Source organism: Cynocephalus volans, chromosome 5, assembly GCF_027409185.1.
Source record: "Cynocephalus volans isolate mCynVol1 chromosome 5, mCynVol1.pri, whole genome shotgun sequence".
Taxonomy (NCBI): domain Eukaryota; kingdom Metazoa; phylum Chordata; class Mammalia; order Dermoptera; family Cynocephalidae; genus Cynocephalus; species Cynocephalus volans.
Genome location: NC_084464.1, coordinates 82,584,221 through 82,609,808, shown reverse-complemented (window position 1 = coordinate 82,609,808; position 25,588 = coordinate 82,584,221). Strand labels below are relative to the sequence as shown.

The 25,588-nt window shown below is 36.4% G+C and overlaps 1 protein-coding gene across 1 annotated transcript in view; it reads right to left on the bottom strand.

Annotated features, from left to right (window-relative positions):
• Positions 1–25,588, bottom strand: part of MEI4 (meiotic double-stranded break formation protein 4) — a 185,337-nt gene that overhangs the window by 147,252 nt on the left and 12,497 nt on the right. Inside the window, exon 2 of the mRNA XM_063098333.1 lies at positions 8,701–9,236. Within this exon, the coding sequence (XP_062954403.1) occupies positions 8,701–9,236 (536 nt within the window). The remainder of the gene's footprint in view (positions 1–8,700; positions 9,237–25,588) is intronic.

Genomic DNA, 25,588 nt, shown 5'->3' with positions numbered 1-25,588 from the left:
AGCTCAAAGATCACCAATCAAATTCAATCTTAGGAGGAACACCCCAAGGCACATTACAATCAAATTATCAAAACCAAAGACAAAAAAAAGAATACTGAAAGCAGCAAGAGAAAAGAAACATAACATTGAGTGGAGCTCCAGTATGTCTCTCAGTGGATTTCTCAGTAGAAACCCTACAGGCCAGAGGAGTATGGGAAGCTATATAAAGGGTATTGAAAGAAAAAGACTAGCAGCCAAGAATTCTCTATCCAGCAAAACTAACCTTCAAATATGAAGGAGAAATAAAGTCTTTCCCAGACAAACAAAAGCTAAGGGAATTCATCAACACTAGACCTGCATTACAAGAAATGCTAAAGTGAGTTCTTCAATCTGAAAGATGATGCTAAGGAGCAGCAAGAAAATATTTGAAGGTATGTAACTTATTAGTAAAGTAAGTTCATGGAAAACCTCAGAATACTCCAGTGTCATAAGGGTGGTGAATAAAACACTTACATACTTAGTACAAAGACTAAAGGACAAACATAATAAGACACTAACATATACAACAACCATATAAGAGATAAGCAATATTGAAAGATGTAACTTGAAACAACAAATTGTCAGAAAGTGGGGGGGAAGGATGCCAAAGTGTAGAGTTGGCTTTGGTTTTTTCTTAAATATCAAATTAAGTTCTTACTAGTCTAAAATAATCTGATATAACTGTAATATTATTTTGTAAGCCTCATGGTAACCATAACACAAAAACTAATAAGAGACACACTAAAAATATAAAGCAAGAAGTCAAAATACAGTGCTAGAGAAAACCACTCAATTATAAAGGAAGACAGTAAGATTGGAAAAAAGGATCAACAAAACAACCAGGAAAAAAGGAATAAAAATGGCAGTAATAAGTCTCTATATATCAATAATATCCCTAATTTTAAATGGGTTAAATGCCCCAACAGAGTGGCTTAATGATTCACAAAAGAAGAATGAAGAATATGCTGGCTACAAGAAAATTTTCACCTATAAAGACACATACCATCTGAAAGTGAAGGGATGGAAAAAGATATTTCATGCAAATGGAAACCAAAAAGGAACAGGAACAGCTATCAGATAAAATAGACTTCAAGCCAAGAAAAGTAAAAAAAATATACGGAAGATCATTATATAATGATAAAGGGATCAATTCAACAAGAGGATATAACAATCCTAAATATATATGCACCCAACTCCAGAGGTCCCAGTTACGTAAAGCAACTACTATTAGATGTAATGGAGAAATAGACTCCAACACAATAATAGTTGGGGACTTTAACATCCCAATTTCAGCAAAGGGCAGATCATCCGAATAGAAAATTAACCAGGAAATACCAGAATTAATCTCTACTTTAGGCTGATTGGAACTAATGAACATGTACAGAACATTTCATCCAACAACTTCAGAATACACATTCTTCTCAGCAGCACATGGAACATTCTCTAGAACAGACTATATGTTAGGACACAAAACAAGTCTCAACAAATTAAAAATAAATGAAATCATATCAACTACTCTGTCCCACCACAATGGAATGAAACTAGAAATCAACAACAAAAGATACATTAGAAAGCATACAAATACATGGAAATCAAACAACATGCTTCTAAACAATGAAAGGGCCAAAGAAGAAACCAAAAAGGATATTTAAAAAATTCCTGTAGAAAAACAAAAATAAAAACAAAATATACCAGAATATATGGCATAGAGCAATAGCAGTTCTAAGAGAGAAGTATATAGAACAAATGCCTACATCAAAAAAGAAGAAAGACTTCAAATAGAAAACTTAACATTACACCTCAAGAAGCTGGAAAAACAAAAACAAACCAAATCCAAAATTAGTAAAAGGAGAGAAATAACAAATATCAGGGCATAAATAAATGAATTAGAGATTTAAAGAAAAATACTGATAAAACAGAGTTGGTTTTTCAAAAAGATAAAATTGACAAACCCATGGGCCGACCCCATGGCGCACTTGGGAGAGTGTGGCGCTGGGAGCGCAGCAGCGCTCTCACCACAGGTTTGGATCCTATATAGGGATGGCCGGTGCACTCACTGGGCGGCCGGTCACAAAAAACGACAAAAAAAAAAAAAAAATTGACAAACCTTCAGTTACACTAAGAAAAAAAGAGAACACTCAAATAAATAAAATCAGAAATGAAAGAGGAGACATTACAACTGATACCACAGAAATACAAAGGATCATAAAAGACTACTGTGAACAACTATATGGTAACAAACTGGAAAACCTAGAAGAAATGGATAAATTCCTGGATACAGACAACTTGCCAAAGTTGAATCATGAAGAACTAGAAAACCTAAACATACAAGATCGAAGCAATCAATCTTTGTCTCCCAACAAAGAAAACCCCAAGACCAAATGGCTTCACTGCCAAATTCCACCGAACATTTAAGGAAGAACTAATATAATTCTTCTCAAACTCTTCCAGAAAATTGAAGAGGAAGGAATACTTCCAAACTCATTCTGTAAGGAGAACACTAACTTTATACCAAACCTGGAAAAAGACACAACAACAACAGAAACTACAGTCCAATAACTCTAATGAACATAGATGCAAAGAACCTCAATAAAATACAAGCAAACAGAATCCAACACGTTTAAATAAAAGATCACTCTCTATGATCAAGTGGGATTCATCCCAGGGATGCAAGGATGGCTCAACATATGCAAATCAGTAAATGTGATACATCACAACAACAGAATGAAGAAAAAAGAAATAAAAAACATACAATCATTTCATTTGATGCAGAAAAAGCATCTGATGAAATCCAACATGACTTCATGATAAAAAACACTCAACAAACTAGGAATAGAAGGAATGAATTACAAAACAATATAGGCCATATGTGACAAACCCACAGCTAATATCATAGTGAAAAGACAAAAGGGGGAGGCTTTTCCCCTAAGATCTAGAACAAGACAAGGATGCCACATTCCACACTCTTATTCAACACAGTACTGGAAGATCTAGCCAGCATAATAAAGCAAGAGAAAGCAGTAAAGAACATCCAAATCAGAAAGGTGGTCAAATTATTCTTATTTGCAGATGACACAATCATACACAGAAAAAACCCTAAAAACTCCACCAAAAAATTTCTAGAATAAATAAATTCAATAGAATGGCAGTATACAAAATCAATACACAAAAGTCAATAGCCTTTCTATAGGCCAATAACAAAATAGCTGAAGAAGAAATCAAGAAAGTAATCCCATTCACAATAACTACCAAAAAAATGAAGTACCTAGGAGTAAATTTAACCAAGGAGCTGAAAGACTTTTACAATGCAAACTATAAAATATTAGTGAAAAAAAAAGGACACAAATAAATGAAAAGATATCCCATGTTCATGGGCTAGAAGAATTAACATCAAAATGTCCATATCACCCAAAGCAATATACACATTCAATGCAGTCCCTATCAAAATACAAACGACATTCTTCACAGAAATAGAAAAAATGATCTTAAAATTTGTATGGACTACAGAAGAACCCATATAAATAAAGTAATATTGAACAAAAAGAACAAAGTTTGAGACATCACACTTCCTGACTTCAAAATATACTATAAAGCTATATTAACCCAAACAGCACAGTACTGGCATAAAAATAGACAAATAGATCTAGGGAACAAAATAGAGAGCCCAGAAATAAACCTACACACTTACAGTCAACTGATTTTTGACAAAGGTACCAAAAATATACAATGAGGAAAGGACAGCCTCTTCAGCAAATGGTGCTGGGAAAACTGGATACCCACATGCAGAAGATTGAAAGTAGATCCCTATCTCTCACCAGACACAAAAATCAACTCGAAGTGGATTACAGACCTAATTTTAAGACCTGAAACTATGAAACTACTAGAAGAAAAAAAGGGGGAAATGCTATACAAAATGGGAGTGGACAGTGCTTTTTTGAGCTAGACTTCAAAGGCACAAGCCACTCAAGCAAAAATACAAAAATGGGACTATACCAAACTGAAAAGTTTCTGCACAGTAACAAACTGAAGAAACAACCTACAGAACAGAAGAAATTGTTTGCAAACTACACATCAGACAAGGGGCTAATTTCTAAAATATATAAGGAACTCAAAACAATTCCACAGCAAAAAACCAAATTACCCAATTATTAAATGGGCAAAGGACCTGAACAGACATTTCTCAAAAAAAACAATAAGCACATAAAGAACACTCAAAATCACTAATCATCAGGGAAATACAAATTAAAACCACAATGAGATATAATCTCACCCCACTGAGGATAGCTATTATCAACAAGAAAGAAAATAACAAATGCTAGCAAGGATATGGAGAAAAGGGAACCTTCCTACATTGTTGGTGGGAATGTAAACTGGTACAGCTACTGTAGGAAACAGTACGGAGGTTCTTCAGAGAACTAAAAATATATCTACACTACAATGCAGCTATTCCAGTACTGGATATATACCTGAAGAAAATGAAATCAATATATCAAAAAGACACCTGCTTCCCATGTTCATCACAGCACTATTCACAATAACCAACAGATGGAATCAACCTAAATGTCCATCAATGGATGAATGGATAAAAATAACTGCAGTATATATACACAACAGAATACTATTCAGCTATGAAAAGAAATGATATCCTATCATATGCAGCAACATGAATGGAACTTGAAACAATCATGTTCAGTGAAGTCAGTCAATCACAGAAAAACAAACACCATGTGATCTCATTTGTATGTGGAATCTAAAAAAAAAAGTGGTTCTCATAAAAGTAGAGAGCAGAATAATGGTGGTTACCGGAGGCCTGGAGGGGAGGCAGGGAAAAAATGTCTATTCAGCTACTTTGCCCATTTTTTTAATTGGGTTATTTGGGTTTTTTTACTGAGTAATTGCTTGAGTTCCTTTTATATTCTGGATATTAATCCCTTGTTAGAAATATAGTTTGCAAATATTTTCTCTCATTCTATAGGTTGTCTTTTCACTCGGTTGATTGTTTCCTTTGCTTGTAGAAGCTTTGTAGTTTGATATAATCCCATTTATTGATTTTGTCTTTTGTTGCTTGTGCCTTTGGTATCATATTTACATAGCCTGTGCCCAGTCCTACTTCCTGAAGTATTTCCCATATGTTTTCCTTTAGTAATTTTATAGTTTTGGGTCTTATACTTATGTCTTTAATCCATTTTGAGTTGATTTCAGTATACAGTGAGACATGCAGGTCTAGTTTCATTCTTCTGCATATGGATGTCCGATTTTCCCAGAACCATTTATTGAAGAGACAGGCTTTTCCCCACTGTATGTTCATGTTGCCTTTTTCAAAGATCAGTTGACCATCAGTCTGTTGGTTGATTTCTGGTTCTCTGTTCTATTCCATTGGTCCAAGTGTCTATTTTTATGCCAGTACCATGCAGTTTGGTTATTATAGCTTTGTAGAATAATTTGAAGTCAGGTAGTATTATGCTTCAAACTTTAATTTTTATTTATTTTTTTTTCTGGTCAGGATTGCTTTGGCTACTCACAGTCTTTTGTTGTTCCATATGAATGTTAGGATTATTTTTTCTATTTCTGTGAAGAATGTCATTGGTATTTTGATGGGGATTGCATTGAATCTGTAGATCACTTTGAGTAGTATGGACATTTTTACAGTGTTGATTCTTCTAATCCAAGACTTTGGAATGTCTTTCCACCTTTCTGTATCTTCTTTCATTTCATTCAGTAGTGATTTGTAGTTATCGTTGTAGAGATCTATCACCTCCTTAGTTCAACTGATTCCTGGGTATTTTTTTTTTTTGGTGACTGGGCTTACTTTCTCAATTTATTTTTCTGTTAGTTGATTATTGGAGTATATAAATAAACCTGGATAAGGAAATTGTGGTATATATACACAATGGAATACTACTCAGCCATAAAAAAGAATGAAATTCTACAATTTGCAACAAAATGGATGAGCCTGGAGAAAATTATCGTAAGTGAAACAACTCAGGTATGGTAAGAGAAATACCACATATTCTCACTCATAACTGGGAGCTGAATCCATAAATAAACAAATGAAAAATAAAGAAATACAAAGAGAAAGAAAGAAATGACAATCACAATAATACACTGAACTTTTAAAAACTAGAAGTGGGAAAGGGGAGGGGCGGGGGAGGGAGAAAGGGGCTAATGAGGAATTGGTCAATGGACACAAAGGATGATTGCATATTGTAATGATGAATAAGCTAACTATCCTGATCTAACCACCACATATTCTACACAATTATTGAAAATCAATGTTGTAGCCCACGTGTATATATAATAAAAAATAAAAAAGTAAATAAATTTTAAAAAAATTTTTTAAAGATTTTAAAAGATAAGTTCTTGTTGATCACTATAAAGAAATTAAGTTATGATCAGAATAATTTTCCTACTGAATCTAATGAGAACATGTCATTGAAGATTTCATTGTGGCTATGCATGAATTATAAATACATAACATCCCTCTGTCATAATATTAAAGTATTCATTCTATACCTTTCCCTAACACATTGCTCAAATATAAGTTCACTTTAATGAAATCAATACCAGGGCTCAAGTTTTTAAGCAATATAATATAATTAAACCCTCCCAATCCATAGAAACAAGGTTTTTTTGAAGAAATCTTTTTTTTTCTCTAAACTGTGATATTTTGTTTTAGTCTATTAAGTTTAGTACCAATAAAAAATGTGGTCATAGTAGTTAACCTATATTTCATTTGAGAAATATTCTTTCTTGAGACTTTGCTTTTATTCAAGGAAAGCAAAAGACAGAAAAGCATTTATAAAGAGCAATCATTAGTTAATTTTTCCAGTAATAAATCAAGATTTCTGAACATATCTGGATGATGATGATGACAGTAATAATAGTAATTATGATGGGACAAGAGTAACAAAAATCTTGATTTAGTCTAAGCTGCTTTTTTCTGGGTAGGAAAAAAATCCCTAGAGAGAATGCCATTAAAATTCATTAATGAATCATCCTAATTATAAATGCAGTGAACAATTTTATGATTTCCCTTTCTCTGAATGCAGCAATTACCTCTCCAAGAAAGGACCAAAGCCATTCATTCACTTGTTCTTATAGTGCTGACCGACTATTTGGCAACAGCTGACACAATGGCAAACAGTATGAAAAACACACACTTCAGATCCACCGGTACCATTACAAGCTGCTTCTACACATTACCCAACTTCCATACAATTCCCAAGCTACTTTTTTGTAGGTATAAGTCATATCAACTTCCAGTCCTTAGGTGAGGGAAAGACGTCTTAGATTGCAAAAATATTTGCATCATCCAGTAATTCTGATAAGGAATATAAATGCCAGTATCTGCACAGTTCCAAGTCCCATAAAACCTGTTTAATGTAGTTTTAAAAGAAGAAAGCAAAAATATACAAAAAATGGTTAAGGGATATTAAGTATTTTATATATTTACTGATGGTTAAGAAACAGATTATATATCTCAGACACAACTATAGAAAATCTGATATGTAATTCCTGATTGTCCACATCCAGCAGAAAAATATTTCAGCTTACCAGACAGAAAATTTATTATCTTTCAAAGGCTTAATCATAAGGTTTTCTAAAATATTGATCAAATCATAAGTTAATTGAAAAGGAAAGAACAGATATATGTGCAACAAATTAGTTTATCAGTTCAAATGTTACCATAGTTTGAAAATTTTGATAAAGCTTCTACTGTACAAAAACTTTGAGCATTAGATCATGGCACTGGGCACAAACACTTAATAATGATGTATACAAAGAAACAAGGTCTAACAACTTTTTTTCGACCCTGAAACATAATGAATAAGTTAGATAGACCTTTCAGTCTCCTCTGTGATATTTTTAGTAGTCAACTAAAAAGGATTAAAATATGAAGGCATTTGGAGTTTCCCAAACAAAGGATTAGATAGTAAAGAAGATAAAAAGTGATATGGAAAAGAAATTCTCCACTATATCTCAAGAGCCAAACAACAAAAAATCTTCAGGTTACCTCAATGTCACTTGTTAAAAAAAGCATCCCTGAGTCAACCTTTCTAAGCCATGTTAAATAAGTGAGGGGAAAAACATAATAAAGCCTTATTTTATGTTTCTCAGCCAATTTATTCAATTAACCCACATATGCAGAGGGTCCATGGGACATAATGACACTTAAAAGGAAAAGTCCAAAAAAAGAGAAAAATATTCTTTGCCCTCAAGGCGTTTGCTAGTCAGTGCCAGAAAAAGAGCAAATTCAATACAGTACAGGTAATCCACCACAGGGAATTTAATACTTAGAAGTCATAGTTTAGGAAATTGTGTTAATGGTTTTCTGAAAAGTATGAGACTTTTTGAGCAATAGGAAGTAAATAAAAGTAGGGGAAAACACAAGAGAAGAATCCAATCCAAGAATACTGATAAGAAAAAAAACAAAAACAGGGAAGGTAGTTTAGAGCAACACAAGCTTGAAGCAGAGGCATCTATGGAGAGAACTACACTGTAGCTATCAGAGAACAGAGATGGAGACTTGACAACAGATAAGAACTGCAGACAGCTGTAAAAGAAGGCCCAATTGGAGACTGAGTCACAAGGCTAGGGGATAGCAATAGACATTATCTAAAGGGGATGTTTACTAAAATTACTGACACCTTATTTCATGAATAGGAGGGATTTATTACTTACCCGATTTATATGATGGTTCCCTAAAATAACCTGTAGTAGGGTTTTCTCAAATTCTTCCAACTTCTTGGAACAGTTTTTAAGAATATGATTAGATAAGTTATAATCACTGATCAGTCTAGCTAAAGTACCAATAGCTTCTGTCCAAAAGCTTGAAAAAGGAAGTGTAGGATTATGGTAAAAAGTGATCAGGCCATCAAGCAACCGAAGAACAGAATCAGAGACTGTAGACAAGTCTTTTTCAAAGTGGGTTAAGTCTGTTTTCAGATCACCTGATTCCGTCAAGTTCTTCAGTTCAAGCAGATGTTGAAAGAATTGCATGTGAGAAGACAGAGGATTTTCCACGACAGCACAAGGTCTTTTCATAAGAGGCAGTGGTGGAAAGAGTGTGGGAGTGCAGCTCTCCACAGAATGCTGGGACAGCTCTGAAGGTTCAGTTCTCTCCTCATTTAATAGATCACACCCAGAATCTTCCATCAGAGTTAATGTATTTTCAGAACTTCCAGGTTCCTGAGCCTGCAACTGCAAAGATACATTTCCTGAAACAGAAAAGAATAGAAGGGTTATGTTCCTGTAGCTAAAATTTATTTATATAAAAACTAGACATTGATTTCTCTAACTTAAATACTAAATGTGTCTAAATATGTATTAAACATTTAACAAGCACTAGTGTAAAAACTGAGTAGAAGAGAAACTATGAAGGAAATTGCTTTGGCTGACTATAGAAAAGATCTTTATCTTTACAGGTAGAAAGCAATGGTTATTCACCCACATATTTTCATTTCCCCATCTCTCATTCAACTATGGGTCATGCTTGAAAGATACACAGCCATAAGACCTGAAGAAGTTCATAGTATGTTACAGATTCCAACAAACAAATAAGGTGTATCCAGAAATAGAGATAGGAACTATGAAAATAGAAGGATCAATGAACAAGCCAGACGGGTCAGTGTATGCTGGAATAGGTGATGCTGGAACTTCTTATAAAGCATAAGGAGTTCAAAGTTAAAGTTAGGGGAATGGAAAAAGGCAAGAGAATTCCATACACCAAAGGAATAAGTGCAAAAGCACAGACAAAACAAGGAAAATAATAGCATTGCATACGTGAGGACCTACAAGCAGTTTCATGTTGCTTTCACAGAAAGTATATGGCAAAAGATTAAGATGGAGAAATATGTAGAGGCCAGATCATAAAAGATCTTATAAGAAATATTAAGAACCTTGGAATTTGTCCTGTAGGATGTAGAATGAATTTCCAACTTGAATAATGTAAGACAGCTTTGGAAAAATTATACACACACACACACACACACTCACACAAATATCTGATATACAAATATAAATATAGAGAGATACTATCTATAACTATTATCTCTATATGTATGTATGTGAGATATACATATATACACATAGAGAGAGAGAGAGAGAGACTGAGAAATAATACATTTAAAGCTAAACTTAGTAACTTTAAGTCACTCTTTGACAGATATGCCATCATGAACACAAACAAGGTGGTGGTTGTTTTTAAAATAATTATCAGTAAAATATACAAACGAAATTGAAAAATTCTCATTGAACATTCTAAAGCACATACATATATCTTTGAAACCTAGCATGAGAATTTCTGTAAGCAGAATGAGGTGCTAAAAGGTGTACTGCAGGCAAGTGAAATGGTCTTATTTTCATTTGATAGATCACTCCATTGGCTACAGAAAGGGCATATCTGAGAAGAACATAATGACACACTGAGAGATCAATGAAAAGTCACCTCTATTAGTCCTAACATCAAGTAATGAGAGAAATGAACCACACAGCTGCAGTGAAGGGGGAAGGAAGTGATTGACCAGGGAAATAAGTACAAAATATCAAAAAAATATCTGAAAGCCAGTTTATTGACTAGTTATGGCCAATGAGGTAAAAGTAGGAATAGATGCACCTCATGGTATTTATTTAGGTGATTGAGTAGACAGTGCTAACAGCTGAAATGGTAAAAATACAAAGAGAAGAACTGGCTTAGGAGAATCATATGAAGAAGTTCAGGTTTGGTCATGTAAACTCTAAAGCAGCCAGAGAAAATTCTAGGCAGAGATATTCACCTAGAAATTGGCCACATGAGCCTAAAAGTGGGGAAAAGGTCTAAACTGAAAATACGTTTTAGTAGTCCTCAGTGTGTAGGTAGTATATGAAACTACAAAAATGGTTATGATCACTCAGGAAGAGTATGGGCAGTGAGTAAAACAGAGGATCAAAGACAGACCCTGAGTAGCATCAATATTTGAGGACTGGTGGAGAAAGAACAGTCATTAAGGAGACAGAAAAGGAAAAATTAAAGAAGCACAGAAAGAATAAAAATGATTATGTAATGAAAGTCAAGAAAACAGTTTCAAGAAGAATTACATGCAGTAGTGAAGTCCAATCACATAAAGGACTGAAAAAAAATCTGTTGGAATTACTAAGTAGCAAATCACCAGTGGTCTTATCTATAGCAGCATTATCCACAGCAGCTTTGGTCAGTCACTCAGGGTGGCAGACAGTAGAGTGAATGGACTGAAGAGTGAATGGGAAGAAAGTAAAGAATGGCCAGCTCTTCTGAGGACTTGGATTAGGGGAGTATAAAACAGGTGGTAACTGCAGAAAATGTGGCATGGCAATTTGGAAGAAATTGAGCAATCATAGACAAAGAAGAAAGAAGCAATGGAGAAGCAGAGGTTGAAAATATGAATGAAAATAAGAATGGCAGGTGGGACCTCGCCCTAGAGAAAGTAGGAGACTCAGCCAAGGACCCTAGTGGGTGGGTTGGGCCCAGTAATATGGATGTAAACTTTTTCCTCTGAGGCTGAAGAAAAGAGGATGAGAATGTATAAGGATGTAGAAATCTACCACTGGAACATAGGAACTTCAAGGAGATCTTACCTTGACAGTAAGTATTTTTTTGAAGTTGGATACAGGGGGCCACTCCTTGGATAGAACATAAGAATGGTGAAAGTGACATCTTCTGCCCTCTCCACTATATTACTTGTAAATCTATCTAATTTGTTGCTCCTTTGTCCTTCGGTAAAATTAGAAGCTGATGAGGTAAAATCAGAGGATGGAGCTTTAATTTAGAGTTCATAAATAAGTGCCCACTACAGTACCACTACAAATCTGTGGATATGTGCTTGCTATGATCACTACAATACCTGTATTCCAAGCTTAGGGAGATAATGCAAACAGTTCAAAAATGTGGTGGTACCCAGAACAATAGCCTATCAGCGAAGCATTTAACAGCCAGAGAGCTTAATCATTTTAAACAGGTTTTTGTTGTTGTTATTGTTGTTGTTGTTTATGAGCAAGGATAAGGATTTGAAATGATTTCTTCTAAAGACACCCATCATTCTTCACAAAAATAAAGGGAGAGAGGGACTACAGTAATCATTTTTTAATCAAATCATATTTTTTAAACAAATTACACTTTTCTTTCATGGAAGTCAAAAGCGTTCTCCACAAAGAAAGTGAACAATTTCTTTAACTTGCTCAAATCTCCATCAAAGTAAGCTGAACTTCATGGGTGATGATTTCAAGAAAGACTCATAATATGAATTCTATTAATACTCTTGAAGGCAAACAGCTGATTTCTGGTTTCTGCTTTTCACTTCTTACCAGTGTGCCTTTGGCAAGTTAGAACTGCTCCATCTCATCTCCTTCACGCATTTGAAGGGAATAGTTCTACATGTGAGTGTGCTGTGGGGACAGGAATACACAACACTGATCACCCTTCTTCCTGGCTGCTTTGTTTTTACACCCTCAGAAAAGTGTGATGAGGGGATGTTAGGGATACCAGTAAGGAAAAACACACAGAAAGGAATCTCCTCTCAGTGCCCTAAATGAACACATCAACTTCATAACAGAGGCCCATGGTAAGATTTTACACAATATGGCATACAGTATTAAACTCAAACAATCAAATTGAATAAAAGAATCTTATATTCATATTTACAAAGTAGCTTCATCGAATAATTCAACTGATGTTCACCACAACCCTGAAAGATATGTTGTTATGATTTCCAATTTACCAATAAGGAAATGCAGGCTCAACTTCATTAAAAGAGCTGAGAAAAGCCAAACAATGAGCAAGTAAAAACAGTTCCTCAGTTCCAAACCCAATCATCTTTGAACCACAGCAGAGAGGCTTATGTGCTTCCATACCAGCTTCTGTACATTGCTATAAAAATATTTATCAATTTCTATATGTCATCCATTTGTTTATGAGCTGCTTAAGGGCAGAGGCCCTGTCTCTTGTCATCTCTGTGATCCTTTGACTGAACAATAGTATCATCTGCAGAAGATACCTTACTGAGAGAAACGCTTGGTGCTGCAACTTGTTACTGGCTTTGACAGATCTCTCATATTAATACTTATAATGAGCCAAGATCAACTCCTTGGCAGTGTACACCAGACCTCAACGATTACACTGATAAATTACAGATATCAGATAGAGAGATAGGTAGGTAGACAGAAACATAAACAGAAAGAATATGATTATTTCACTGATTATTTAAATTGTATATGTCCTTATAAGATAGAAAAGATAAATAGGAAAAAGAAAGCTTTTTTAGAGGGAATTAAACATTTTCAGTGATACTATTAATGGGTTACAATCTCTGACAATATTCACAAAAAGATATTTATTTATAAATATCTTTTAAAAGATTTTAAAATATCCATTCTTGTTTGAATAATATATAGTATGGAAACAGACAGTAACATATCCCTGTCCTTTTAAATGAGTCTTCCATAACTACAATCAGAGTCTACTCATTTGTCCGTATGATTTTTCAACATAGATCTCGAAGCATGGCTAAGAATCATATCCAAAAGAGAGAAGAGAAAAGAAAAGAAAGCCATGCTACTGCAACTCTGTATTTCTATTTTTCCTGTAGGGACTATAGTGAAGCAGAAATCAAATGAAGCTTCTCTTTTATCTAACATGTTTGTCATCAGATTTAATAGAGATAAGACACACACACACATAAACCCACACTTATCAAGCACAATGTGACACTTAAGTGCTCAATAAATATTACGTATTGTTACTAAATAATTATAGATATCAGAAATCTAAAGTATGATAAAGTGTGAAATCACATATAAAAGTACATAAAATACGATATCAATTAAAAGTTATAAGAAATAAAACCCTACAGATTCTGTCTGCAACATTCTGTATCTCATGCACTGGATCCCGTGGACTTCCTATTCCATTTTGCTGAGCCCTTCCATTTTCTTTCTGTTTTAAAAGTCCATCTTGAGCCCATTTACCATTTCAGAGTGCATCCCATGTACACTCAAAAAATAGAGCTGGTACCCCCATTACACATCCTGCTCTAGAAGTGCCCACTCCTGATCAACAGTAAATATATTTTCAGCTGCCCTCAAATATAGCCACATCCATATAACTCCTGATGCCTTTTCTCACTTATTTCTACAGTCCTTACCTTACTCCTAAAATGAAACTTATAAAATCACCTCTCTAAAAAGCATCTTTTTTCTGTATTCCTGCAAGCCTCATGAACTTTATGTTAATAAAATTGAACAAATCATCTTCATGCATCACACACACAAATACACAATTCATGTTTGTCCTGCATATCACCTATCTCAGCTACCGTGACTATCTCTCCTGTCACTAGGCGCAAGGTGAGGGATTATCCTTGGTTCCTTTCTTTCTTCTAGCCTCCACATACAGTGAAACATAATGTTATGCTGATTCTATCTTCTGTACATGTATTAGTCAGGGTTCTCCAAAGAAACAGAACCAATAGAGATTTATCATAAGAAACTGGCTCAAGTGATTATGGAGGCTAAGTCCCAAGACCTGCGGTCAGCAAGCTGGAGACCCTGGAAAGCTGATGGCATAAGCTCCAGTTTGAAAACCAGCAGGCTTAAGACTCAAGAAGATCTGAGGTTTCGGTTCAAGCTTAATGGCAAGAAAAGACCCATGACCCGGATCAAGGCAGTCAGGGGGGAAGAGCTCCATTTTACTTGGGAGGAATAGCCTTTTAGTTCCATTCACACCTTCAACTGAATGGATGAGGCCAACGGAAGGGCAAGCTGCTTTACTTAGTCTACCAATTCAAATAATCTCAAACAAAAACACCCTCACAGATACACAGAACGATGTTTGACCCACTATCTGGGCACTCCATGGCCCTTCAAGTTAACACATAAAATTCACTATCACAATACATGTGTCTGAATCTGTCCCTCCCTAGTCCCTTCCAATGCTTTAGTTCACAGTATTATCATCTCTTGAACTGATTAATATAGTACCATCACCTGGCTGATCTACCGGCGTCCAGTTCTGTCCTCTTCTAGTCAACGTTCTGGTCTGGTGTGAGAGTCACCATGCTGAAATACTAATTTAATTACAGGACTTCTGTCCTTAAAATCTTCCAGAGGCTTCCCTTACGTTACAGGATAGAGTCCTCCAAGTTCCTCAGCGTGGCCCATAAATCCTTTCATTATTTGGTCTCTACCTGCTTCTCCAGCCCTACCTCCACCCTCACCCTTATTCACATGTAAGCAATACTAAACCACTTACAGTTCACCAAATTCAAACAACTGTGCATTTGCACACGTCATTCCCATGTCCGATCTGTTCTTATACTATAACCCAGAGATGTACGGATTCTTCAAACCCTGCTTTAAATCATCTGTGAAACTTTCCCTGCTCTCCCCAAGTGGAAAAAACCACTCCCCGTCTGGGCTACCTGTATCTTACACATATTTCTATTACTACACTTATTAACATGTTTTAAATGTATTTAGTCACTCCCTGTTGAAAAGGAGAGATTCTTGAGGGCAGACACAGAGTTTACTTATGTGCCAATTTCTGTTGCTTCATGCCTGTTCTCCTATAGTTGGTGGTCTGAATACTCATTGAACATATATATGTTAACAAAAGGTGAAATCAAATACCATCTCTTCAAATGCACTGAAATATCATCACAGGTGTATATAATTTGTCGCTACCAACTATAATTTCCTAGCATTAATATAAGGGATTGAACAATTTCAAAGTAATGTTTCCGCCACCTGGTGGTCAAACAGGAAATGCTATTTTAAAATACTTCACAATTCATCTTTTGATATGATGACAGTGTTCCACTTGAAAGCAATTGAGGACTTCTGTCTCTAGAAGGCTATATTTTAGCATATTGCAAAGCATGTTTCAGAAACGTTGACAAAGAAAAGGCTTCAGTTGCATTTAATCCTACTCAATCAACCTGTACCACAAGTCTAATTTTGAACATACCAAAAGAGACAGCAATATAAAATGCATGAAATTATAAGCTAAGGGAATTATCTGCCTTAGCTGAATTGTCTTCGCTGTATGAGGTTCACAAAACAAAACAGTGCATTTGTGGGTCAGCTTGGTTCTAGACTATTTGCCAGTACAATTCCTCCTGCCTTCAGGTGCTCAAACTTTGGACTTTCCTGGTTGTCTCTTTCTCTCCCAATCCCAGTGCAAACCTTCCTCGTTGTTGTGCCTTTAGCTTTCTCCTATTCCAGTTTCCTCGATGTCTGCATCTTTCCCACAGCCTAAGAGAATTCCTTTAGGCAGATCACTCTCTGATCTTTATCTCCAATCCTGACTCCTCTCTCAAACTCAAGTCACTCACCTTCTTTGATACTATTTCAACATGACTTGATATCAGCGCCTGAAACCTCATATATCCAAAAGAAATCACCACCTTCACTTACACTTGGTACAGTTTCCTGATAACAGTGCTACTACCCTCCAGTCTCTAAGGTTTGAAACCTAAGAGCCAACTTTGACATCTTCCTTGACCCCCATATAAATTCCACTGAAATATAATATTAATCCTACCGCACCTTTTGTTCCTTGGAATCACTAAGTTTGTTCTCAACTAAGGGCCTTTGCATTAAACCTTCCCTCTGTCTGGGATACTCTCGCCACCTCCACCCCCTGATTTTCTCAAGGTTGGTTTCTCATTACCATTCAAGAGTCTCTGTAATACTCACTTCTTCAGAGAGGCTTTCCCTGACCACCCAATCTAAAAAGCCACCAAGTCAGTCTTTGTTACACCATCCTGTTTTAATTACATAAATACCACTTATCACTCACTGTATGATCATTTCCTACTCATATATTCCTTCCTCACCCTCAAAAATGTGCACTGCATGAGAAACCTGGCATTCCTGGTTTATTGCCACATACCAGAACCGGTAATGTTGAGTAAGAGCTCAATAAATATTTACTCAAACAAAATCCTTTTTTTATTATCGACTCTTTGATTTCTATCCCTAAATAATTACATATAAAACCTGGGCTGTGGCAGGATGTCTGTGGGAGACATCTCCAATCTCCTCTCTCTCCTAAACAACTCTAAGCAGTGCTGCCCAATTACCCTGCCTAAATAACCTCAGCCCTCAGATCACCTAAAGGATAACTTATGGAAAACATACTGCCTGGAACATGCATAGCACACACCCAATAAAGGTTAAGTTTCCCTTCTATTTTCCTGCTGAAAAATCTCCATAGGCTCCTTGCTGCCTACAGAATAAAGCATATTTTCTACTGGCTGTCAACCCCCTTCTTAATAGGATCTAATGTAGTTTTTCATCCTGTTTTCCAGAACACCCCTTCATGCTCTGTATGCCACAGTCTAATTAAACCATTTGCCAGTAGATTCCTATATCTATACTTTACACTGTTTCCTCTTGCCTGAAATACCCTAGTCCTCATAGCTCTCTAAATCCTATTCATCCTTCAAGGTAAGCAACTTCCTCCAAAAAGACTTCTTAAAGTCCTGTTCTCTAATACAAAATAACCACTCTCCCTCTCTCCTCTGAACACCAGTATCTTTCTCTGTATCACAGAGTCTCATTAGGTATAATTAGTGATATGACTTTGCTCCCATTAGGTTGTGTGATCTTATGGGCAGAGCTCACACATTATGTATTCTCTAGTTTGTACCCTATAGATACTGAATAAAAAGGGGCTACGTAAATGAATAAAAGAATTGCTCTAAAGGAAAAGAGTTAGTAGGGCAAAACTAGGAGCTGACAAGAAGAATCATCTCTCTTTGGATTTCATTATTACAGGGCAAAGATGTGCAGTATAGGTCAAAAGAATAGTCCTAAATCCATTTCCTAACAAACAGGAAGTGTCAGGTTGGGAGAAGGCAGACACTTATACTATGAAGCCAATATCACAACCCTATAGAACAACGTCAAAGCTATGAAGCTACCACCCACTACAAAGTGAACCAATGAATCCACCTTCATAACTTCCTTTCTTCAGTGTGTGGATGCTATCAACATCATGAGGAATTGGTAAAAAACAATAAAATTACTGAAGTCAGCAATATACCAAATTCAGTGTCCACCCCCCAAACTGTGAATGACAAACCACACAGTTCTCTCCACAATCTAGCCCTAACTATCTTTCCTGCTGAGATCCCACAGAGCTCTATTCTCTCCTTGATCAAGCCTCTTCCCAGGGGAATTTTCCTGACTTTGTTTCCCACCAAACCACTGAAGCCACTGCTTTGACTTCACCTCTTGCCTACAGGGTTCCAATTGCTCACATCTATACTCCTGGGATGTTATCTTTAGGTTGGCTTGGGCCTCTGAGCATCCTTTGCTAGGCAACTGAGGTTGACATTCATTTCTAACAGATAGTCCTCTTCATTCTTTTTATTAAAATCAGGTGCACTGAGATCTTTTACCCAGTGCGATGTTTCTCTAACTTATATCATCATAAAGAGAATATAATTAAGTACTGCTAGGCATAGGCATTCTGTGTTTCCAGGGGACGGTTCCAGGAACTTGTATTTTAAATAAACATTTCAGGGGATTCACTTATTCCTCTGTATCCTCTACACTGTTTTTACCCTATAGATACTAAACTAAAAGGGAATGAATAATTGAGGAAGTCAGAAAACTCCTATGGGGATGTCTCAAGTCTGAGTTGCATCTCTAGGGATAAGGCCTTATCTTGACCAGAACATTTTTCAAAGCCTACCTGATATAGCTCAGAAGCACTGCTTCGCTTTACTCCCAACTCATGCACTCCTGCTTTACCCTGTTTCTTGCTGGAATCAAGGTCTCTAAGTTATAAGAACTTATACTGAAAGACCTTACATCTGTGGTTTTCAACGTTACCTACATATTAGGGTGACTTTAGTTTTTTAAAAAAACCCAATATCAGCCCACACCCCTTGCCAAATACATCAGAATCTCTCGGTGTGGAACCTAGATGTCAGTATTTATTAACACTCTTAGGTGATTTCAGTGTGAGAACCACTGTCTTATATTAATTTATGTTTATGCTGCTATGCTTTGGATAGCAGAGAAATGGTCTGTTCCTCACTCATGCCATCTCTACTCTCACCTTCATGACTTCCAAAATGTCTTCCTGTTTCCTCTCTATGTGTTCATGTTAATTCCTGTTTAACCTTTTAAAGTTTAGCTGGAGCTCCGCTCCCTTTTTAGGCTCACTTTTGCCATTTATTTTCTATTCTGCAAGAGTAGAGCCTTATACATTCTAACTCTCCTATCCCCTTATCCTAAGCCATTATCACTTTCCTTATGGACCACAGCCTCAGACTCCTATGTAGCAGTCCTGTTTCCACTCTCACTAAAAACCCATTCTCCACACAGCAGCCAGAGCAAGAAGTTTAAAACTGCTGGTGAACACTCACCAAAGGATTCCTATTGTTCTGAAAGTCCTTCCCACTGGAACAAGCCCTACAGAGCTGTATCCCTGCCTCCTCTCTGGCCTCATCCCTCATCCTCTATTCCTTACTCACTCTGCTCCACAACCACACTGGCCTGTTTCTGCTCACTGAACATTCCTGCCTCACAGACACGTGGATGACTGCTCCTTCAGGATTCAGCTCAAACACCCCCTCCTGCATGAGGGGGCTCACTGACCACCCAGCCTGAGTTAGCAGCCCTGCTCCATCTCCAGATGCTCTATCACTTCAACCTGATTTATTTTCTTCACAGCCTTGGACACTCTCAGAACTTTTCCTGCTTATCAGTTTACTTGATAATGTCCATCTCCTCCATAAGAATATAAATTCTTTTACTTTTGCCCTTTCACCACTAGACCTCCAGAAACCAAGGTTTTTGTTAAAAAAAAATAATAATAATAAGTTAGTTAATGGATGAATAAATATGAATATAACCCAAGACAAAACTATATGCATTCCATATTGAATCTTTACATGTGATTGTTTCAGGAGCTCTTGCCTCTGTAACCAGACCATAAGCTCCTAGTGGGAATTAAGTAAATATTTCTTCTTTTCCAATCTTGAGAAGCAAGCACAGTATTATACATTTAAGTACTTGTTGGATTATTTTGGCTATTTTAGAAGATTTTCAGTATTGTATTGAAAAATATTTTTAAAAAAATAACTTCCAGTTACCCATAATGCTCCAACCCATAAACATCTGTATGTTTATTATATAACACCTGAACAAGTACAACAAGAAGTCTCCAATTCTAACTCACCTTACAATTCTTTTACCTTTCAATTCTACTCTCTAAATCACATTTGTTTTATTAGGTACCATGCAACTTGTAAATCTACGATAGTAGGCTTTTCCTGCATGTGGCCACTGGTTTGTTGGATACAGAGCCAAGCACACTTCTGTCTAACTGATGTACATCTGTTTAGATCAAACAGATAGAGATCTCAATCATGAAACTCCTACAGGGATACCTCCAGTCTGAGCTGCAACTCTAGGGATAAGGCCTTACATTGACCACAACATTTTTAAAGCCCACCTTATATAGTTCATGGTATATGGGTTCTGGTTTTAAGATTTTATTTTATTTTTTTACATCTGATGTGTCAAAACCAGTCCAGGAAGTGTATGCTTTTTTAAAAAGCTATCAAAAAGTGCACTATGAAAGACTAGAATCAAATAATTGTTTTTCTACAACCTTACTGACAATCCCAGATACCAAGGAAACTGTGTTCTATGAAACAGAGAAAAAGAGCACACAAAATTTAGACAATCACAGTTATCACTGTATTTTGCTAGTACTGCTTAAAATATGATCACAGTGGGTAATACTACCTTCTGATAACCCCTTCTTATTTATTTCAGAATCAATAACAGTTCAGATTGTCTCTAGGTAACTGCTAAACATACATCTTCAAATAACTTAAGCTACTCCAAGGAAATAATCTTGCAATCCTAGGATACATAAAACATTCATAAAATCCCCTCTAATCTTCACTTCTGGTGACTAATGAGAGTATTTCTCCCAAATGCTGAAGATTATAACATAAGCCATAATACACAACGGTCATCCTATTAGTGCCTTTCAGAGTCTTGATGTTTCTGCCCATTGTTCCCTCAGGGTGTTGGGAGTCCCCATAAATTCTGTTGGCCCAGGTGTGGGGGACTCTGCTCTGACTCTCGCTGACCCTGGAGGGCTCAGAATCACCACTCATATTTTAGAGTTCCTCTTCCTTTGATATGGAGGTGTCATTCCAAGAGAAGTCTGACAAAGGATCTTGCAGGTACCAAAGAAATTATAAAATATTAGCTCATTAAATCCATGTTTTCTCTCCCTACCAAAATGTGTGATATTTTTAGAACTCATAAACAACTAAGTATTAAATAGCATATATATATATATATATATATATATATATCTGTTAGGTAAAAAGATCTTTCTTCTATCTACCAATTTCAAAATCTTGAATTTCCTGGGCCGAGCCCGTGGCGCACTCGGTAGCGTGCTGCGCTGGGCGCGCGGCGACGCTCCCGCCGCGGGTTCGGATCCTATATAGGAATGACCAGTGCACTCACTGGCTGAGTGCCGGTCACGAAAAAACGACAAAAAAAAAAAAAAAAAAAAATCTTGAATTTCCTTAGAGCACTCTCTTTTAATTCTCACCTACAACTAGTCAGTTATGCAACAAGCTGCATTATTTCTATTTGTTTCAAAATGCACCACGCTGGAACTTTTTCATTCCCCTTGATGGCATACTAATCTGTTTTCTTCTCATCATGCTTAGAATGCTTCTATCTTCTCCTATCAGACTTCCCTGCCTTTAGTTTCTTTCCCTCTCCTATATCCAACAAACTATTGATGGATTTTATGCCAACCCCAGTCCATAACTCTTTAATGTCTCCCATTATAGGAATAATAAAGTGCAATCTTCATAAAAATGATCATATCCTCTACCCTGGAAATACCACACCCAAACCTCAGAATGTTTTTCCCTTCCTGGGTTGTGTAAGCCCCTGCTTACTGAAGTTCTCTGCTTCCCTCAAGGCCTTGCTCACATGCTCTCTCTCTTCTGAAACTTTTCCCAACCACATGCCCACAGCTGCCTTTCCAATGATATTCTATGAAACTTATTGCCTGGGTCACGTGTTTGGGTGTTCCATATATTTGCTATTTTTCTCAACAAAGTTGACAGTAAGCAAATGACCTCCTGGTTACTTTGTTCAATGGACAGTCATGAGTTGTTTCTATCTTGCCTGACATCTCATCTCATGCATTTCCTTATTCTAAAATAGTCTCTTCATTTGGTTTACGTGATACTACTTTTCTCAGGATTCTCCTACCTAATTAGCCTTTTCTCCTTTCCTTTTGCCAACTTTTATTCTCAACATTGTTTACAGTTCCAACTGGCATCACCCTTGCCTAAGCTACTCCCCTGTCTCTTGTCCACCCCACTGCAACAACCTCTCAACTGGTCTCTGCACATTTGGCCTCATCCCTTGCCAATTTGTCTTATGCTGGAACTTGGTAACGTTCTCAGTTACAAATCTTATTGTGTCATGCATCTGCTGAATATACCTCAATGATGGTTTTCCAAGTATCTATAGTCTCTCTCAAAGTGGAGTCTAAACAGTGAATTTTCTTCAAGCTCTTCAGGCAATTCCAAGATTGAAAACCACTCCTCTAGCCATATTCACCTCCACACCTTGTGTTATTTATTTTATCTGGAATACTCTCACCCCTTTGAAACTCATCTATCCTGACTACCATTCAATTTTCAAATTTTAATTTAAATGCTCTTCCTCAACAAGACCTTCTCTGACCTTGCAGATAGATCAGATTGCCCTGCACTGGGCTCCCACAGACCCTGTTATTATACGTTAACCATTTATCTTCTGCATTTAACTGTAAACTCCAAAGAGAAAGCATTATAACCTAAGTGTTAAAGTTATCCTAAGCACTTACTATAGTGCCAGGCATAAGGTGGGTGCTCAGCAATTGATACCAAATGAATGCCATAATGACAATATTAAAAAAAAAAAAGTGTTATAAAAGCTCAGAGGTGAAAAGACTATTAAATTGTGAAATCACATAAATTACTCTTTTTTAACAACTTACAAAACTATTTGAAAATATTGATAATACTCTAGACTGACTGACAATCCAGAAATAGAAAAATACTATAACTGGCTAATTTTGAATCTAGGAATTAGATGCCTTTCATTTCACCATGGAATAAAATACTTGAAGGATGACATAACAGCTCGTTATATGCCATAAGTATATAAACTAATTATAGGCTTGTTTTGAAGACCAGAATCATTCACACACTGCAGTCTGGAGACATACACATTTCCATAGCTAACATTCTTTTTAAGTGCAGTCTATCTACCAGCAAAGCCCCAAATGAAAACTCTGTGAGAATTTTAGGGATATGGCCAAAAGTCATAAGCCTGATTCTGCAGAGTCTATTCTCCAGCAGAAGGAGACAAAAATAAAAATATTCTTAATTCTGAAAAAGAGGCACAGCCAATGAGAGCTTAGTAGTCAATCATTACACTGTCAATTATGACTAAAACATAGTCTTGTATATTGTAGAAAGAAGAGCTCAAAGTAATTTTCTGCAGACACCTTATTGCAAACCAAGTAGAACTCATTTCCACTGATTTTTACTATTGTGATTGTCCTGAAAATAAAGTCCATTCTCAGGGTTCTGATTTTCATAACTTCAAGGCCAAGTTAAGAACTAGTACAGCATAGCTTTAGTATTACGGTTCATTCATTCATCACTCATTGTAAAAACTGTGGTCTAAGAAATGAAATAAACTTGACAAAAAGAGCAGTATAATCTCTTACCATTAAAAAAGAAAATTAACACACATTTTTCAGGGAGAAAATAAACCAAACTAAATATATTCTGCCTCACCAGAATAGATGATTTCACATAGCTTATAAAGTACTCAATTTAATTCATTAAATCCATGTTGGATGTTACAATGTAAAGGCACTAGAATAAGGGCTAAAAGAACTCAAATAATAAATAAGGCATAGCCTCCTACCATCAAGGAACTCAGAAAACAAACAGCCCAATTGACTCTACTACAAGGCCAAAAGGCATTAGCGTCAAACACTGGTATAGGTGATAAGTCATAGAGGCACAAAGAAATTAGTTCAAACTAGGGAAAAGCCAGAAAGATTTGATATGGTGTGAGTGTTGAGAGATCAGAGAGCTTTCAACAGGGAGGTCTTTCATAACAGGAAGGATCACAAACAAGGGCACAGAGACAGGGGCATAGGCAATAGATCTGACAGAGGCAAAATGGAATGGCAGATGACCTATCCTAGGCTCCTGAAGCAGTCCAGGAGAGCTGATGTTTCACAGACAATAGAAATTATGGGGCTAATTGTGGAAAAGGAAGAACGCTGAAAAGTATATGACTGAGAAAGCAGGACAAAAGAATAGAAATCAAATTAGAACTTTTTATAACAATATAGAGATGAAATAGAAAATGAAAATTAGGTGCCATTAATGTAACTCCCAAAATAACTGAACAGGGTAATAGCTGAATTCCTACACAATTTTCTGAACGATTTACCAAGAGAAGCAAACCACCAGACCTGTAATACTGAGAATCTTCCACTTTTGCTACTGAACTGAAACTTGCGAATGTGACAATGATGCCCATCATTCAGGTCTACTACTGGAAGAAGAAAACTCACACAACACCCTTAAACCTTTGTTCTTCCCTTTCCCAATAATATAATCTGTTAAAACAGCTAAATCCAGTCCTTTCAAGAAAACTAAACAATAAAATTCCTCAATTCCTGAAAAAAAGTCATTAGGTTCCTCTGCTACTAAGGAATCAAGGGCAATTTCCATCACACTAGCAAGGCCAAGGAGAAAGGAAACTAGTATTTATTTGTGTCTATGTGGCAGGAAGCATTGTGTCAAGCATTCCTCATTAAACCTCACCATTGCCCCTCATTATCATTATCGTTGTCATCCATGTTTTGCAAGGAGAGTGGGTATCACGGATAGTAAGGGACTTGCCCCAAAATATTTAGGTGATGTTGGTAGAGCGGAGATTCAGCCCAGATTCATCTAACTCCAAAACGCATGCTCTTTCCAATAAGTACTCTGCCTCCAGAATTTGTCTTCAGCAACCCTTCTCCTTCATCAATAATACCTCATCTCCCTTTGCTGGTTCTTTCTTCATTCATTCCGGCATGTTCACCTTGATCACTACACACCTAGTGGGTGGTAAACCTTGATGATGACCATTCATTAGCATATTAGAGTGTTTTATATTAATCATGGTGTTCTAAGCATTGCACTTTTCCCTATTCAACCCTGTTAGAATAGAGGTTACAATCACATCACTCCCATTTATCTTCAAGATACTTTCTGGTAAACATATAAACCCATGATACTCATGCCATAAAAACTGTGAATTAAGACAATGCTGCCACAGATTTTAGTGTAATCTGAACTAAAAAGTATGTAGTTGTGTGTGTGTGTGTGTGTGTGTGTGTGTACTCCAAACCCAGCCATGCCACCAGCACATCCACATGTGAACATAGGCAACTCCAGCTGCCCAGAGACCCACTAACCCCTCTTCCCAGTGCCATCAT